Source organism: Nycticebus coucang, chromosome X, assembly GCF_027406575.1.
Source record: "Nycticebus coucang isolate mNycCou1 chromosome X, mNycCou1.pri, whole genome shotgun sequence".
NCBI classification, from domain to species: Eukaryota; Metazoa; Chordata; class Mammalia; order Primates; family Lorisidae; genus Nycticebus; species Nycticebus coucang.
Genome location: NC_069804.1, coordinates 140,130,340 through 140,143,041, shown reverse-complemented (window position 1 = coordinate 140,143,041; position 12,702 = coordinate 140,130,340). Strand labels below are relative to the sequence as shown.

General features: G+C 37.1%; 1 protein-coding gene across 1 annotated transcript; it reads left to right on the top strand.

Moving 5' to 3' along the window:
• Window positions 1-4,038: 4,038 nt before the first annotated feature.
• Window positions 4,039-5,788, top strand: LOC128578299 (dihydroxyacetone phosphate acyltransferase-like). Its single transcript, XM_053580887.1, has one exon. It carries the CDS (start codon window positions 4,040-4,042, stop codon window positions 5,537-5,539), a length of 1,500 nt encoding a protein of 499 aa, XP_053436862.1. The 5' UTR covers window position 4,039; the 3' UTR covers window positions 5,540-5,788.
• Window positions 5,789-12,702: the final 6,914 nt, after the last annotated feature.

The window sequence follows — 12,702 nt, the reverse complement described above, 5'->3', positions numbered from 1 at the left end:
CGAATGGATTTACAAATTGTGGTGTATGTACACCATGGAATACTATGCAGCCTTGAAGAAAGATGGAGACTTTACCTTCTTCATGTTTACATGGATGGAGCTGGAACATATTCTTCTCAGTAAAGTGTCTCAAGAAATGAAGAAAAAATATCCAATGTATTCACCCCTACTATGAAACTAACTTAGGACCTTCACATGAAAGCTATAACCATGTTACAGCCTAAGAACAGGGGGAAGGGGGAAAGCATGGGGAAGGAGGGGGGAGGTGGATAGAGGGAGGGGGATTGAAAGGATCACACCTGTGGTGTATCTTACAAGGGTACATGTGAGCCTTGGCAAATGTGGAATGTAAATGTCTTGGCAAAGTAACTGGGAAAATGCCAGGAGGGCTATGTCAACTAATGAGATAAAAATGTGTCAAATATTCCATGAAACAAGTGTATGGTGCCCCGTGATCATATTGATGTACACAGTTATGATTTAATAAAAAGAAAAAGAAAAAAAAGAAGATGAATAGAACTCCACCACACTTAACAATCCTCTCAATAATGTTAGTGCTTGAATTCCCCACTGAAGAAGTATAGGCTAGATGTTTGGATCAAAAAGCACAAGCTCTCTATTTGCTTCTTACTGAAAACACACCTGGCCTCAAAGGGCAAAGAAAAACTTAGGGTTAAGAAATGAAAAACAATATTTCAGGCAAGTGGAAATCAGAAGAAGGGAGGGTCACAATCTTATTTGCCATGGATTTAAAGCAACAAAAGTCAAAAAATACAAACATGGACACTTCATATTGGTCATGGAAACAATACAACAAGAGGATATTTCAATTCTAATTATTTATGCACACAACTTAAGTGCTTCAGATTTTTGCAACAGACCTTAACTAATCTAAGCAATATGACATCCTATAACACCACAATAGTAGGAAACTTTAACTCTTGTCTTACTGAGTTGGACGGATCCTCTAAACAGAAACTAGACAAACATAAAATGAATTTACCTATGATCCTAGAACAACTGTGCTTCATACACATATACCCAATTCACCATCCCAAATTTAAGTAATATACATAATTCTCATCAAACCATGGAACATTCTGCAAAATGGACCATATCCTAGGACGCAAATCAAGCCTTAACAAAATAAAAAAATTGAAAACATATCTTGTATATTCTCAGACTGCAAGGAAATAAAGGTGGAACTCAATTCCAACAAAAAATTTCATCAAGTCCCAGTAGTGTATTTTTGAAGCTGCTTCAATTGCCCGGGGGGTTCTCCTCATGAAATACTCACCCAGACCAATTTCTTCAAGGGTTTTCCCTGCATTCTCCTCTAGTATTTTTATAGTTTCATGTCTTAAGTTTAAATCTTTAATCCAATGAGAGTCTATCTTAGTTAATGGTGAAAGGTGTGGGTCCAATTTCAGTCTTCTGCAGGTTGCCAGCCAGTTCACCCAGCACCATTTGTTAAATAGGGTATCTTTTCCCCACTGAATGTTTTTAATTGGCTTGTCAAAAATCAAATAGCGGTAAGTAGCTGGATTCATCTCTTGGTTCTCTATTCTGTTCCAGATATCTACTTCTCTGTTTTTGTGCCAATACCATGCTGTTTTGATCACTATCGATTTGTAGTAAAGTCTGAGGTCTGGTAGTGTGATTCCTCCTGTTTTGTTTTTATTTCTGAGTAATGTCTTGGCTATTCGAGGTTTTTTCTGATTCCATATAAAACGAAGTAATGTTTTTTCAAGATCTTTAAAATATGACAGTGGAGCTTTAATAGGGAGTGCGTTGAAATTATATATTGCTTTGGGTAGTATGGACATTTTGATAATGTTGATTCTTCCTAGCCATGAGCATGGTATGTTTTTCCATTTGTTAACATTTTCAGCTATTTCTTTTCTTAGAGTTTCATAGTTCAAACTAAAAAGCTTCTGCACAGCTAAGAACACAGTAAGCAGAGCAAGCAGACAGCCCTCAGAATGGGAGAAGATATTTGCAGGGTATAACTCTGACAAAGGTTTAATAACCAGAATCCACAGAGAACTCAAACGCATCAGCAAGAAAAAAACAAGGGATCCCATCGCAGGCTGGGCGAGGGATTTGAAGAGAAACTTCTCTGAAGAAGACAGGCGCAAGGCCTCCAGACATATGAAAAAATGCTCATCATCTTTAATCATCAGAGAAATGCAAATCAAAACTACTTTGAGATATCATCTAACTCCAATGAGACTAGCCTATATCACAAAATCTCAAGACCAGAGATGCTGGCGTGGATGCGGAGAAAAGGGAACACTTCTGCACTGCTGGTGGGAATGCAAATTAATACATTCCTTTTGGAAAGATATACGGAGAACACTCAGAGATCTAAAAATAGATCTGCCATTCAATCCTGTAATTCCTCTGCTGGGCATATACCCAGAAGACCAAAAATCACAACATAACAAAGATATTTGTACCAGAATGTTTATTGCAGCCCAATTCATAATAGCTAAGTCATGGAAAAAGCCCAAGTGTCCATCGATCCACGAATGGATTAATAAATTGTGGTATATGTATACCATGGAATACTATGCAGCCTTAAAGAAAGATGGAGACTTTACCTCTTTCATGTTTACATGGATGGAGCTGGAACATATTCTTCTTAGTAAAGTATCCCAAGAATGGAAGAAAAAATACCCAATGTACACAGCCCTACTATGAAACTAATTTGGGACTCTCACATGAAAGCTATAACCCAGCTACAACTTAACAATAGGGGGAAGTGGGAAAGGGGGGGTGGGTAGAGGGAGGGGGATCAGTGGGATCACACCTGTGGTGCATATTATAGGGGTATTTGCGAAACTTGGTAAATGTAGAATGTAAATGTTTTGGCACAGTAACTGAGATAACGCCGGAAAGGCTATGTTAACCACTGTGATAAAAATGTGTCAAATGGTTTATGAAGTGAGTGTATGATGCCCCATAATCATATCATTGTATACAGTTATGATTTAATAAAAAAAATTAAAAAAAAAATTTCATCCCCACACAAAAGGCATGGAAACTAAACAACCTTATGCTAAATGACAGTTGGGCCAAGAAGACTTTTTTTTAATGTAATATGTTTGTATAATGGAATATTATATAATATAAGTAAAATTTTGAGTAAAAGAAAAAAAGGAACTTGTAATTTTCTTGAGCATAACAACAATGAAGACACAAGCTACCAAACCCTGTGAGACACTGCAAAAGCAGACCTCGGAGAAAAATTTATCACATTAGATGCCCACATCTGAACAGAAAGAAAGCACATCAACAATCTAATAAATCATCTTAAAGAAATGAAAAAGGAAGAGCAATCCAATACCAAACCTAACAGAAGAAAAGAAATAAACAAAATTAGATCAGAAATGAACAAAATTGAAAATAAAAGAATCATTCAGAAAATCAATCAAACAAAAGGGTGGTTCTTTGAAAAACCTAAATAAAAATCAATAAATCATTCGCCAGATTAATTAGAAATTGAAAAGTAAAATCATTAATAATTTCAATCAGAAATTAAAAGGAGGAAATAACAAATGATACCATAGAGATATGAAATTGTTTCTGACTACTACAAAAAAATCTATGCCCTGAAATTGGCCAATGTGGAAGAAACGGACCAATACCTAGAATAACACCATCTGTCTAGACTTAACCAGGAAGAACTAGATCTCTTGAACAGACCAATATCAAGCATGGAAATTGAAGAAACAATGAAAAAACTTCCAAGAAAAATAAGCTCAGAAACAGATGGCTTCACACCAGAATTCTATTAAACCATTAAAGAAGAGTTTGTATCTATAGTGGAGAACCTATTCCAAAATATTGAGAAGGAAGGGACCTTCGCAAAACACGGTCTATGAAGCAAACACCACCCTGATTCCAAAACAAGAGGAAAAACTCAACTCAAAAAGAGAGCTACAGACCAATTTCAATGAAAAAAATTCAATGCAAAAATACTCAACACAATGTTAGCTAATAGATTGCAGTTACACCTTAAAAAAAAAAAAATTATATGCCAGTCATAGCAGCAGGAATGGACTTCCTGGGAATGAAAGTCATTGGTGAGCTGCTACGAATGTCGGGTGCCTTTTTCATGCAGCGTACCTTTGGTGGCAATAAACTCTACTGGGCTGTATTCTCTGAATATGTAAAAACTATGCTACGGAATGGTTATGCTCCTGTTGAATTTTTCCTCGAAGGGACAAGAAGCCGCTCTGCCAAGACATTGACTCCTAAATTTGGTCTTCTGAATATTGTAATGGAGCCATTTTTTAAAAGAGAAGTTTTTGATACCTACCTTGTTCCAATTAGCATCAGTTATGATAAGATACTGGAAGAAAGTCTTTATGTATATGAGCTTCTAGGGGTTCCTAAGCCAAAAGAATCTACAAGTGGACTGTTGAAAGCCAGAAGGATTCTCTATGAAAATTTTGGAAGCATCCATGTCTACTTTGGAGACCCTGTGTCACTTCGATCTCTGGCAGCTAGGAGGATGAATCGGAGCCGGTATAACTTGGTTCCAAGATACATTCCTCAGAAGCAGTCTGCGGACATGCATGCCTTTATCACTGAAGTTGCCTACAAAATGCAGCTTCTGCAAATTGAAAACCTAGTTCTGAGCCCCTGGTCCCTAACAGTTGCTGTTCTACTTCAGAACCAGCCATCCATGGACTTTGATGCTCTGGTGGAAAAGACGTTATGGCTGAAAGGCTTAGCCCAGGTGTTCGGAGGGTTTCTTGTTTGGCCCGACAACGAACCTGCTGAAGAAGTGGTCCAGTCCAGCATTCTTCTGCATTCCAACATTGCCACTCTTGTCAGAGACCAGGTGATTCTGAAAGTGGATGCCGGAGACTCAGAAGTGGTTGATGGACTTATTTTCCAGCACGTCACTCTCCTTATGTGCTCCGCTTATAGGAACCAGCTGCTCAACATTTTTGTCCGTCCATCCTTAGTAGCTATAGCATTGCAGATGACACCTGGGTTCAGGAAAGAGGACATCTACAGTTGCTTCAGTTTCCTACATGATGTTTTTTCAGATGAGTTCATCTTCCTTCCAGGAAACATGTTAAAGGACTTTGAAGAAGGCTGTTACCTGCTTTGTAAAAGCGAGACCATACAAGTGACTACGAGGGACATCCTAGTTACAGAGAAAGGAAATACTGTGTTGGAATTTTTAATAGGACTCTTTAAGCCTTTTGTGGAATGTTATCAGATAATTTGCAAATACCTCTTGAGTGAAGAAGAGGACTACTTCAGTGAGAAACAGTACTTGGCTGCAGTCAGAAAATTCACAAGTCAGCTTCTTGATCAAGGTGCCTCTCAGTGTTATGATGTATTATCTTCTGATGTGCAGAAAAATGCCTTAGCAGCTTTTGTGAGGCTTGGTGTGGTATGGAAGAAGAAGGTAAATAATGAATGTATATTTAATGTGAATGAACCTGCCATAACCAAATTAGAAGAAATGCTTGGTGGTAAGATGCCAATAGGAAAACTGGCCACTGAAAAACTGTAATAATTACCAACTAGTTAATGGAAAATTTGGTCATGTAATTGCTGGCAAAGGACTCTTACTACAACAAACAGGGAAGCAGAGGAAGAGACACATCTTCTTGTTCTTCACGAGGCTTTGAGGGCAGTGGACTTAGCAGAGGAAGAAGATCGTTGTAAACAGTCCATGTGATCTTCCCCACCACAGTGGTCAAAAGGCATTTGTATACAATACTGTGTACTTTAAAAGACAAAAATCTTTTGGAAACATGTTTGGAAAAAAGCTAAGCCCTTATTTCACTAACACTTTTGCTTAACTACATGTCTTGAATTTTTATGTTGACTTTGGAATTAAAGTGTGATATCAATAGAAAAAAAAATTATACACCATGATCAAGTAGGCTTCATCCCAAGGGATTCAAAGGCGGTTTAAGATATGCACATCCATAAAGGTAATTTACCATATAAACAGAAATAAAAACAAAGGCCATATGATGATTTCGAAGATGCAGAAAAAGCATTTGATAAAATTCAGCATCCTTTTCTAACAAGAACACTTAAGAAAAGGAGTGTACATTTCCTAAACTGATTCAAGCCATCTATAACAAATCCAAAACTAATATCATACTGAGTGGAGTAAAATTGAGAGCTTTTCCACTCAGAACTGGAACCAGACAAGGATGTCAGCTATGACCACTATTATTCAACATTATGCTGGAAGTTCTAGCCAATTCAATCAGGCAAGAGAAGGATATAAAGAGCATGCAAATGGGAGTTGAGAATATCTAATTCTCACTCTTTGCTGATGATATGAACTTACACTTGGAAAACCCAGCGCTTCACAGTAGCTTCAAAGAAAGTGAAATACTTCGGGAAATACCTAATAAATGAGGTGAAGAATCTTTACAAAGAGAATTGTGAAACCCTAAGAAAATAAATGCCAGAAGTCATTAATAAATGGAAGAACATACAAAGTACTTGACTAGCAAGGATCAACATTGTTAAAATGTCTGTACTACTCAAAGAAAACTTCATCTTCAATATAATACCTATAAAAATACCAAAGTCATACATAGAAGAACTAGAAGAAATAGTTCTTCCTTGTGTATGGAGCCAGAAAAATCCCCACATAGATAAGGATATTCTTAGTAATAAAAACAAAGTTGAAGGCATCAACCTAACAGACTTCAGGCTATATTACAACTCCACAGTAATCAAAACAGCATTGTATTAGCAAAAAAAATAGAGACATAGATATAAGGAACAAAATAGAAAATCAAGAGGTGAAACAAGTTTCTACTTGTTACCTTATCTTTGATAAACCAAACAAATGCATGTAGTGGGGAAAAGAATCCCTATTCAACAAATTGTGCTGGGAGAAGAGACTGAAACTGAACCCACACCTTTCACCATATACAAATTTGACTCAAGATGAATAAAAAACTTAAATCTAAGACATTAAATGATAAGAATCTTACAAGAACATGTATGATAAAATCTTGATGGTGATGGACTAGGGAAAGATTCTATGACAAAGATTTCAGTGACCATTGCAACAATAAAAATAAGCAAATGGGACTTAATTAAGCTGAAAAGTCTCTACACAGTTAAGGACACAAGAAAAGCAAAAAAACAACCTTGAGCATGGGAAAATATATTTTCAGGGCTTGAATCTGACAAAGGGTTGATAACTGGCATCTACAGGGATTAATGCATCAAATTAATCAACCAAAAAAAAACAGAGCAGACAATCCCGTCAACTGCTGGGAAAAAGATATGAACATCACCCTTTCTGAGGAAGACAGACGAAAGACTAACAAACATTTGAAAAAATGCTCATCATCCCTGATCATCAGAGAAATGCAAATCAAAACCACCCTGAGAAATCACCTACCCCCAGTGAAAATAGCCTGCATCATAAAGTCTAAAAGCTCTAAATGCTGGCATGAATGTGGAGAGAAGAAAGCACTTTTACACTGCTAGTGGCACTGCACACTAATATAATCGTTTTGGAACGAAGTATGGAAAATCCTCAAAGAACTCAAATTAGATCCTCCGTTTGATCTTGCAATCCAATTAGGGATCCACCCAGAAGTAAAAAAAAAAAAAAATCATTTTAACATGAGGACACTTCCGCTAGACCATTTATTGCAGCTCAATTTACAATTGCCAAAATGGGAAACATCTACTAAGAGTGAAAGTTTGATCTCCACTGACCATATAAGGATACCCTAGATGGCCTTTTCTTGCTTGATTGCGATGGCTAAGAATAATATTACAATGTCAAAAAGCAGTGTAGACAATTGGCAACCTTGCCTGGTTCCTGATGTGAGTGGAAATGATTTAAATTTACCCACGACCCGTGGCCACCCGGACCTCAGTGCCAACGGCACCGGGAACCGCAACCAGGGATCCGTGACTTCAAGAGAAACTTCTGTAAAGAAGACAGACACATAATCTACAGACACAAGAAAAAAAGCTCATCATCCTTAATCATCAGAGAAATGCAAATCAAAACTACTTTGAGATATCACCTAACCCCAGTAAGAGTAGCCCACATTACAAAATCCCCAAACCAGAGATGTTGGCATGGATGTGGAGAAAAGGGCACACTTCTACACGGCTGGTGGGAATGCACACTAATACGTTTCTCTTGGAAGGATGTTTGGAGAATACTTCGAGATCTAAAAATAGACCTGCCATTCAATCCTATAATTCCTTTACTAGGTATATACCCAGAAGACCAAAAATCACAATATAACAAAGGCATCTATACCAGAATGTTTATTGCAGCCCAATTCATAAATGCTAAGACATGGAAGAAGCCCAAGTGCCCATTGACCCACGAATGGACTACCAAATTATGGTACATGTATAACATGGAATACTTTGCAGCCTCAAATAAAGATGGAGACTTTACCTCTTTCATGATTACATGGACGGAGCTGGAATATATTCTTCTTAGCAAAGTATCTCAAGAATGGAAGAAAAAGTATCCAATGTACTCAACCCTACTATGAAGCTAATGTATAGCTTTCATATGAAGGCTATAACCCAACGATAGCACAAGAATATGAGGAAAGGGCCAAGGGATGGGAAGGGAGGGGGGAAGTTGGGGTGGAAGGAGGTTAATGGGTGGGGCCACACCTATGTGTATCTTAGAATGGGTACAGTTGAAACTCACTAAATGCAGAATACAAATGTCTGCATACAATAACTAAGAAAATGCCATGATGGTTACGTTGAACAGTTTGATGAGAATATTTCAGATTGTATATGAAACCAGCACATTGTACCCCGTGATTGAACTAATTTATGCAGCTATGATTTAACAATAAAAAAAGAAATGATTTAAATTTAACTAAATTCAATATGATATGAATTTCCTGTGGGTTTCCAGATATCCTCTATCAGTTTAAGAAATGCCCCTTCTATACCCATTTTCTTAAGGGTTCTGATCATGAAAAGATGCTGGAGATTATCAAAAGCTTTTCTTGCAACAATTGAGAAAATCATGTGGTCTTTATTTTTTCTTTTTTTTTATTTTTTTAATTACTTTTTTTTTATTGTTGCGGATTCATTGACAGTACAATAAGCCAGGTTACACTGATTGCATTTGTTAGGTAAAGTCCCTCTTGCAATCATGTCTTCCCCCATAAAGTGTGACACACACCAAGGCCCAACCCCCTCCCTCCGTCCCTCTTTCTGCTTTTCCTCCCCCCCATAACCTTAATTGTCATTAATTGTCCTCATATCAAAATTGAGTACATAGGATTCATGCTTCTCCATTCTTGTGATGCTTTACTAAGAATAATGACTTCCACTTCTATCCAGGTTAATACAAAGGATGTAAAGTCTCCATTTTTTGAATAGTTGAATAGTATTCCATGGTGTACATATACCACAGCTTGTTAATCCATTCCTGGGTTGGTGGGCATTTAGGCTGTTTCCACATTTTGGCGATTGTAAATTGAGCTGCAATAAACAGTCTAGTACAAGTGTCCTTATGATAAAAGGATTTTTTTCCTTCTGGGTAGATGCCCAGTAATGGGATTGCAGGATCAAATGGGAGGTCTAGCTTGAGTGCTTTGAGGTTTCTCCATACTTCGTTCCAGAAAGGTTGTACTAGTTTGCAGTCCCACCAGCAGTGTAAAAGTGTTCCCTTCTCTCCACATCCACACCAGCATCTGCAGTTTTGAGATTTTGTGATGTGGGCCATTCTCACTGGGGTTAGATGATATCTCAGGGTTGTTTTGATTTGCATTTCTCTAATATATAGTGATGATGAACATTTTTTCATATCTTTGTTAGCCATTCGTCTGTCATCTTTAGAGAAGGTTCTATTCATGTCTCTTGCCTGTTGATATATGGGATTGTTGGCTTTTTCATGTTGATTAATTTGAGTCCTCTACAGATCCTAGTTATCAAGCTTTTGTCTGATTGAAAATATGCAAATATCCTTTCCCATTGTGTAGGTTGTCTCTTTGCTTTGGTTATTGTCTCCTTAGCTGTACAGATGCTTTTCAGTTTAATGAAGTCCCAATTGTTTATTTTTGTTGTTGTTGCAATTGCCATGGCAGTCTTCATCATGAAGTCTTTCCCCAGGCCAATATCTTCCAGTGTTTTTCCTATGCTTTCTTGGAGGATTTTTATTGTTTCATGCCTTAAATTTAAGTTCTTTATCCATCTTGAATCAATTTTTGTGAGTGGGGAAAGGTGTGGGTCCAGTTTCAGTCTTTTACATGTAGACATCCAGTTCTCCCAACACCATTTATTGAATAGGGAGTCTTTCCCCCAAGGTATGTTCTTGTTTGGTTTATCGAACATTAGGTGGTTGTAAGATGTTAGTTTCATTTCTTGGTTTTCAATTCGATTCCAAGTGTCTATGTCTCTGTTTTTGTGCCAGTACCATGCTGTATTGACCACTATGGCTTTGTAATACAGACTAAAATCTGGTATGCTGATGCCCCCAGCTTTATTTTTATTACTAAGAACTGTCTTAGCTATAAGGGGTTTATTCCAGTTCCATACAAAACGCAGAATCATTTTCTCCAAATCTTGAAAGTACGATGTTGGTATTTTGATAGGAATGACATTGAATAGGTAGATTGCTTTGGGAAGTATAGACATTTTAACAATGTTGATTCTTCCAATCCATGAGCATGGTATATTCTTCCATTTGTTAATATCCTCTGCCATAACCTTTCCGAGGATTTCATAATTTTCTTTATAGAGGTCCTTCACCTCCTTCGTTAGATATATTCCTAGGTATTTCAGTTTCTTTGAAACTATGGTGTAGGGAGTTGTGTCCTTAATAAGCTTCTCATCTTGACTGTTATTGGTGTATACAAAGGCTACTGACTTGTGGACATTGATTTTATATCCTGAAACATTACTCTATTTTTTGATGACTTCTAGGAGTCTTGTGGTTGAGTCTTTGGGGTTCTCTAAGTATAAGATCACGTCATCAGCAAAGATGGAGTGTTTGCCCTCCTCTGCTTCCATTAGGATTCCATTTATTTCCTTGTCTTGCCTAATTGTATTGGCTAGAACTTCCAGCACTATGTTGAATAGTAAAGGTGACAGAGGACAACCTTGTCTGATTCCAGTTCTAAGAGGAAAAGCTATCAGTTTTACTCCATTCCATAAAATATTAGCTGTCGGTTTGTCATACATAGCTGAAATCAGTTTTAGAAATGTGCCACCTGTGCCTATACTCTTCAGTGCTCCATTTAGAAAAGGATGATGGATTTTAACAAATGCTTTTTCTGCATCTATTGAGAGGATCATGTGATCTTTATTTTTCCCTCTGTTAATATGGTGGATAATGTTTATGGACTTGTGTATGTTAAACCAGCCTTTAATCCCTGGGATGAAGCCTACTTGATCCTGATGAATGACTTTTTTGATGATAAGCTGTAATCTGTTGGCTAGGATTTTGTTGAGAATTTTTGCATCTATATTCATGAGTGAGATTGGTCTGAAATTCTCCTTTTTGTTTGGGTCTATTCCTGGTTTTGTTATCAGGTTGATGTTTCCTTTATAGAATGTGTTGGGGAGGATTCTTTCTTCCTCAATATTTTGGAATAATTTCTGTAGTACAGGAATAAGCTCCTCCTTGAAGGTTTGATAAAATTCTGGTATGAAGCCATCTGGACCAGGGCATTTTTTGGTTGGAAACTTTTTTATTGTTTCCTTGATCTCAGTGCTTGAAATTGGTCTGTTCAGGAGCTCTATTTCTTCCTGGTTAAGTCTAGGGAGAGGGTGTGATTCCAAATATTGATCCATTTCCTTCACATTGTCAAATTTATGGGCATAGAGCTTCTTGTAGTATTCAGAGATGATCTCTTGTATCTCTGTGGGATCAGTTGTTATTTCCCCTGTATTATTTCTGATTGAGGTTACTAGAGATTTTACTTTTCTATTTCTCGTTAGTCTGACCAATGGTTTATCTATTTTATTTATTTTTTCAAAAAACCAACTCCTTGTTTCATTAATTTTCTGAATGCTTCTTTTGTTTTCAATTTCATTGATCTCTGATTTGATTTTGGATATTTCTTTTCTTCTACTGAGTTTAGGCTTAGATTGTTCTTCTTTTTCCAATTCCATAAGATGGCTTGTGAGATTGTTGACACACTCTCTTTCTGTTTTTCGAATGTAGGCAACTAAAGCGATGAATTTTCCTCTCAAAACTGCTTTTGCAGTAACCCACAAGTTTTGGTAGCTTGTGTCTTCATTGTTGTTATGCTCAAGGAAGTTAATGATTTCCTGTTTTATTTCTTCCTGCACCCATCTGTTATTCAACAGAAGATTGTTTAACTTCCATGCCCTTTGTGGGGTGGAGCATTTTTGTTAGAGTTGAGTTCCACCTGTAGTGCCTTATGGTCTGAGAAGATACAAGGTAAAATTTCAATTCTTTTGGTTCAGTTGATATTTGTTGTGTGTCCCAGGACATGATCAATTTTGGAGAATGTTCCATGAGGTGATGAGAATATATATTCTTTATCTTTGGGATGGAGTGTTCTATATTCGTCTATCAAGCACAGTTTTTCTAGGGTCTCTTAAATCTCTTATATCTTTGTTTAAATTCTTTTTAGGGGATCTGTCCAGCTCTGTAAGAGGAGTGTTAAAGTCCCCTGTTATCATGGTATTATCAGATATCATATTGCTCAGACTGAGTAAGGTCTG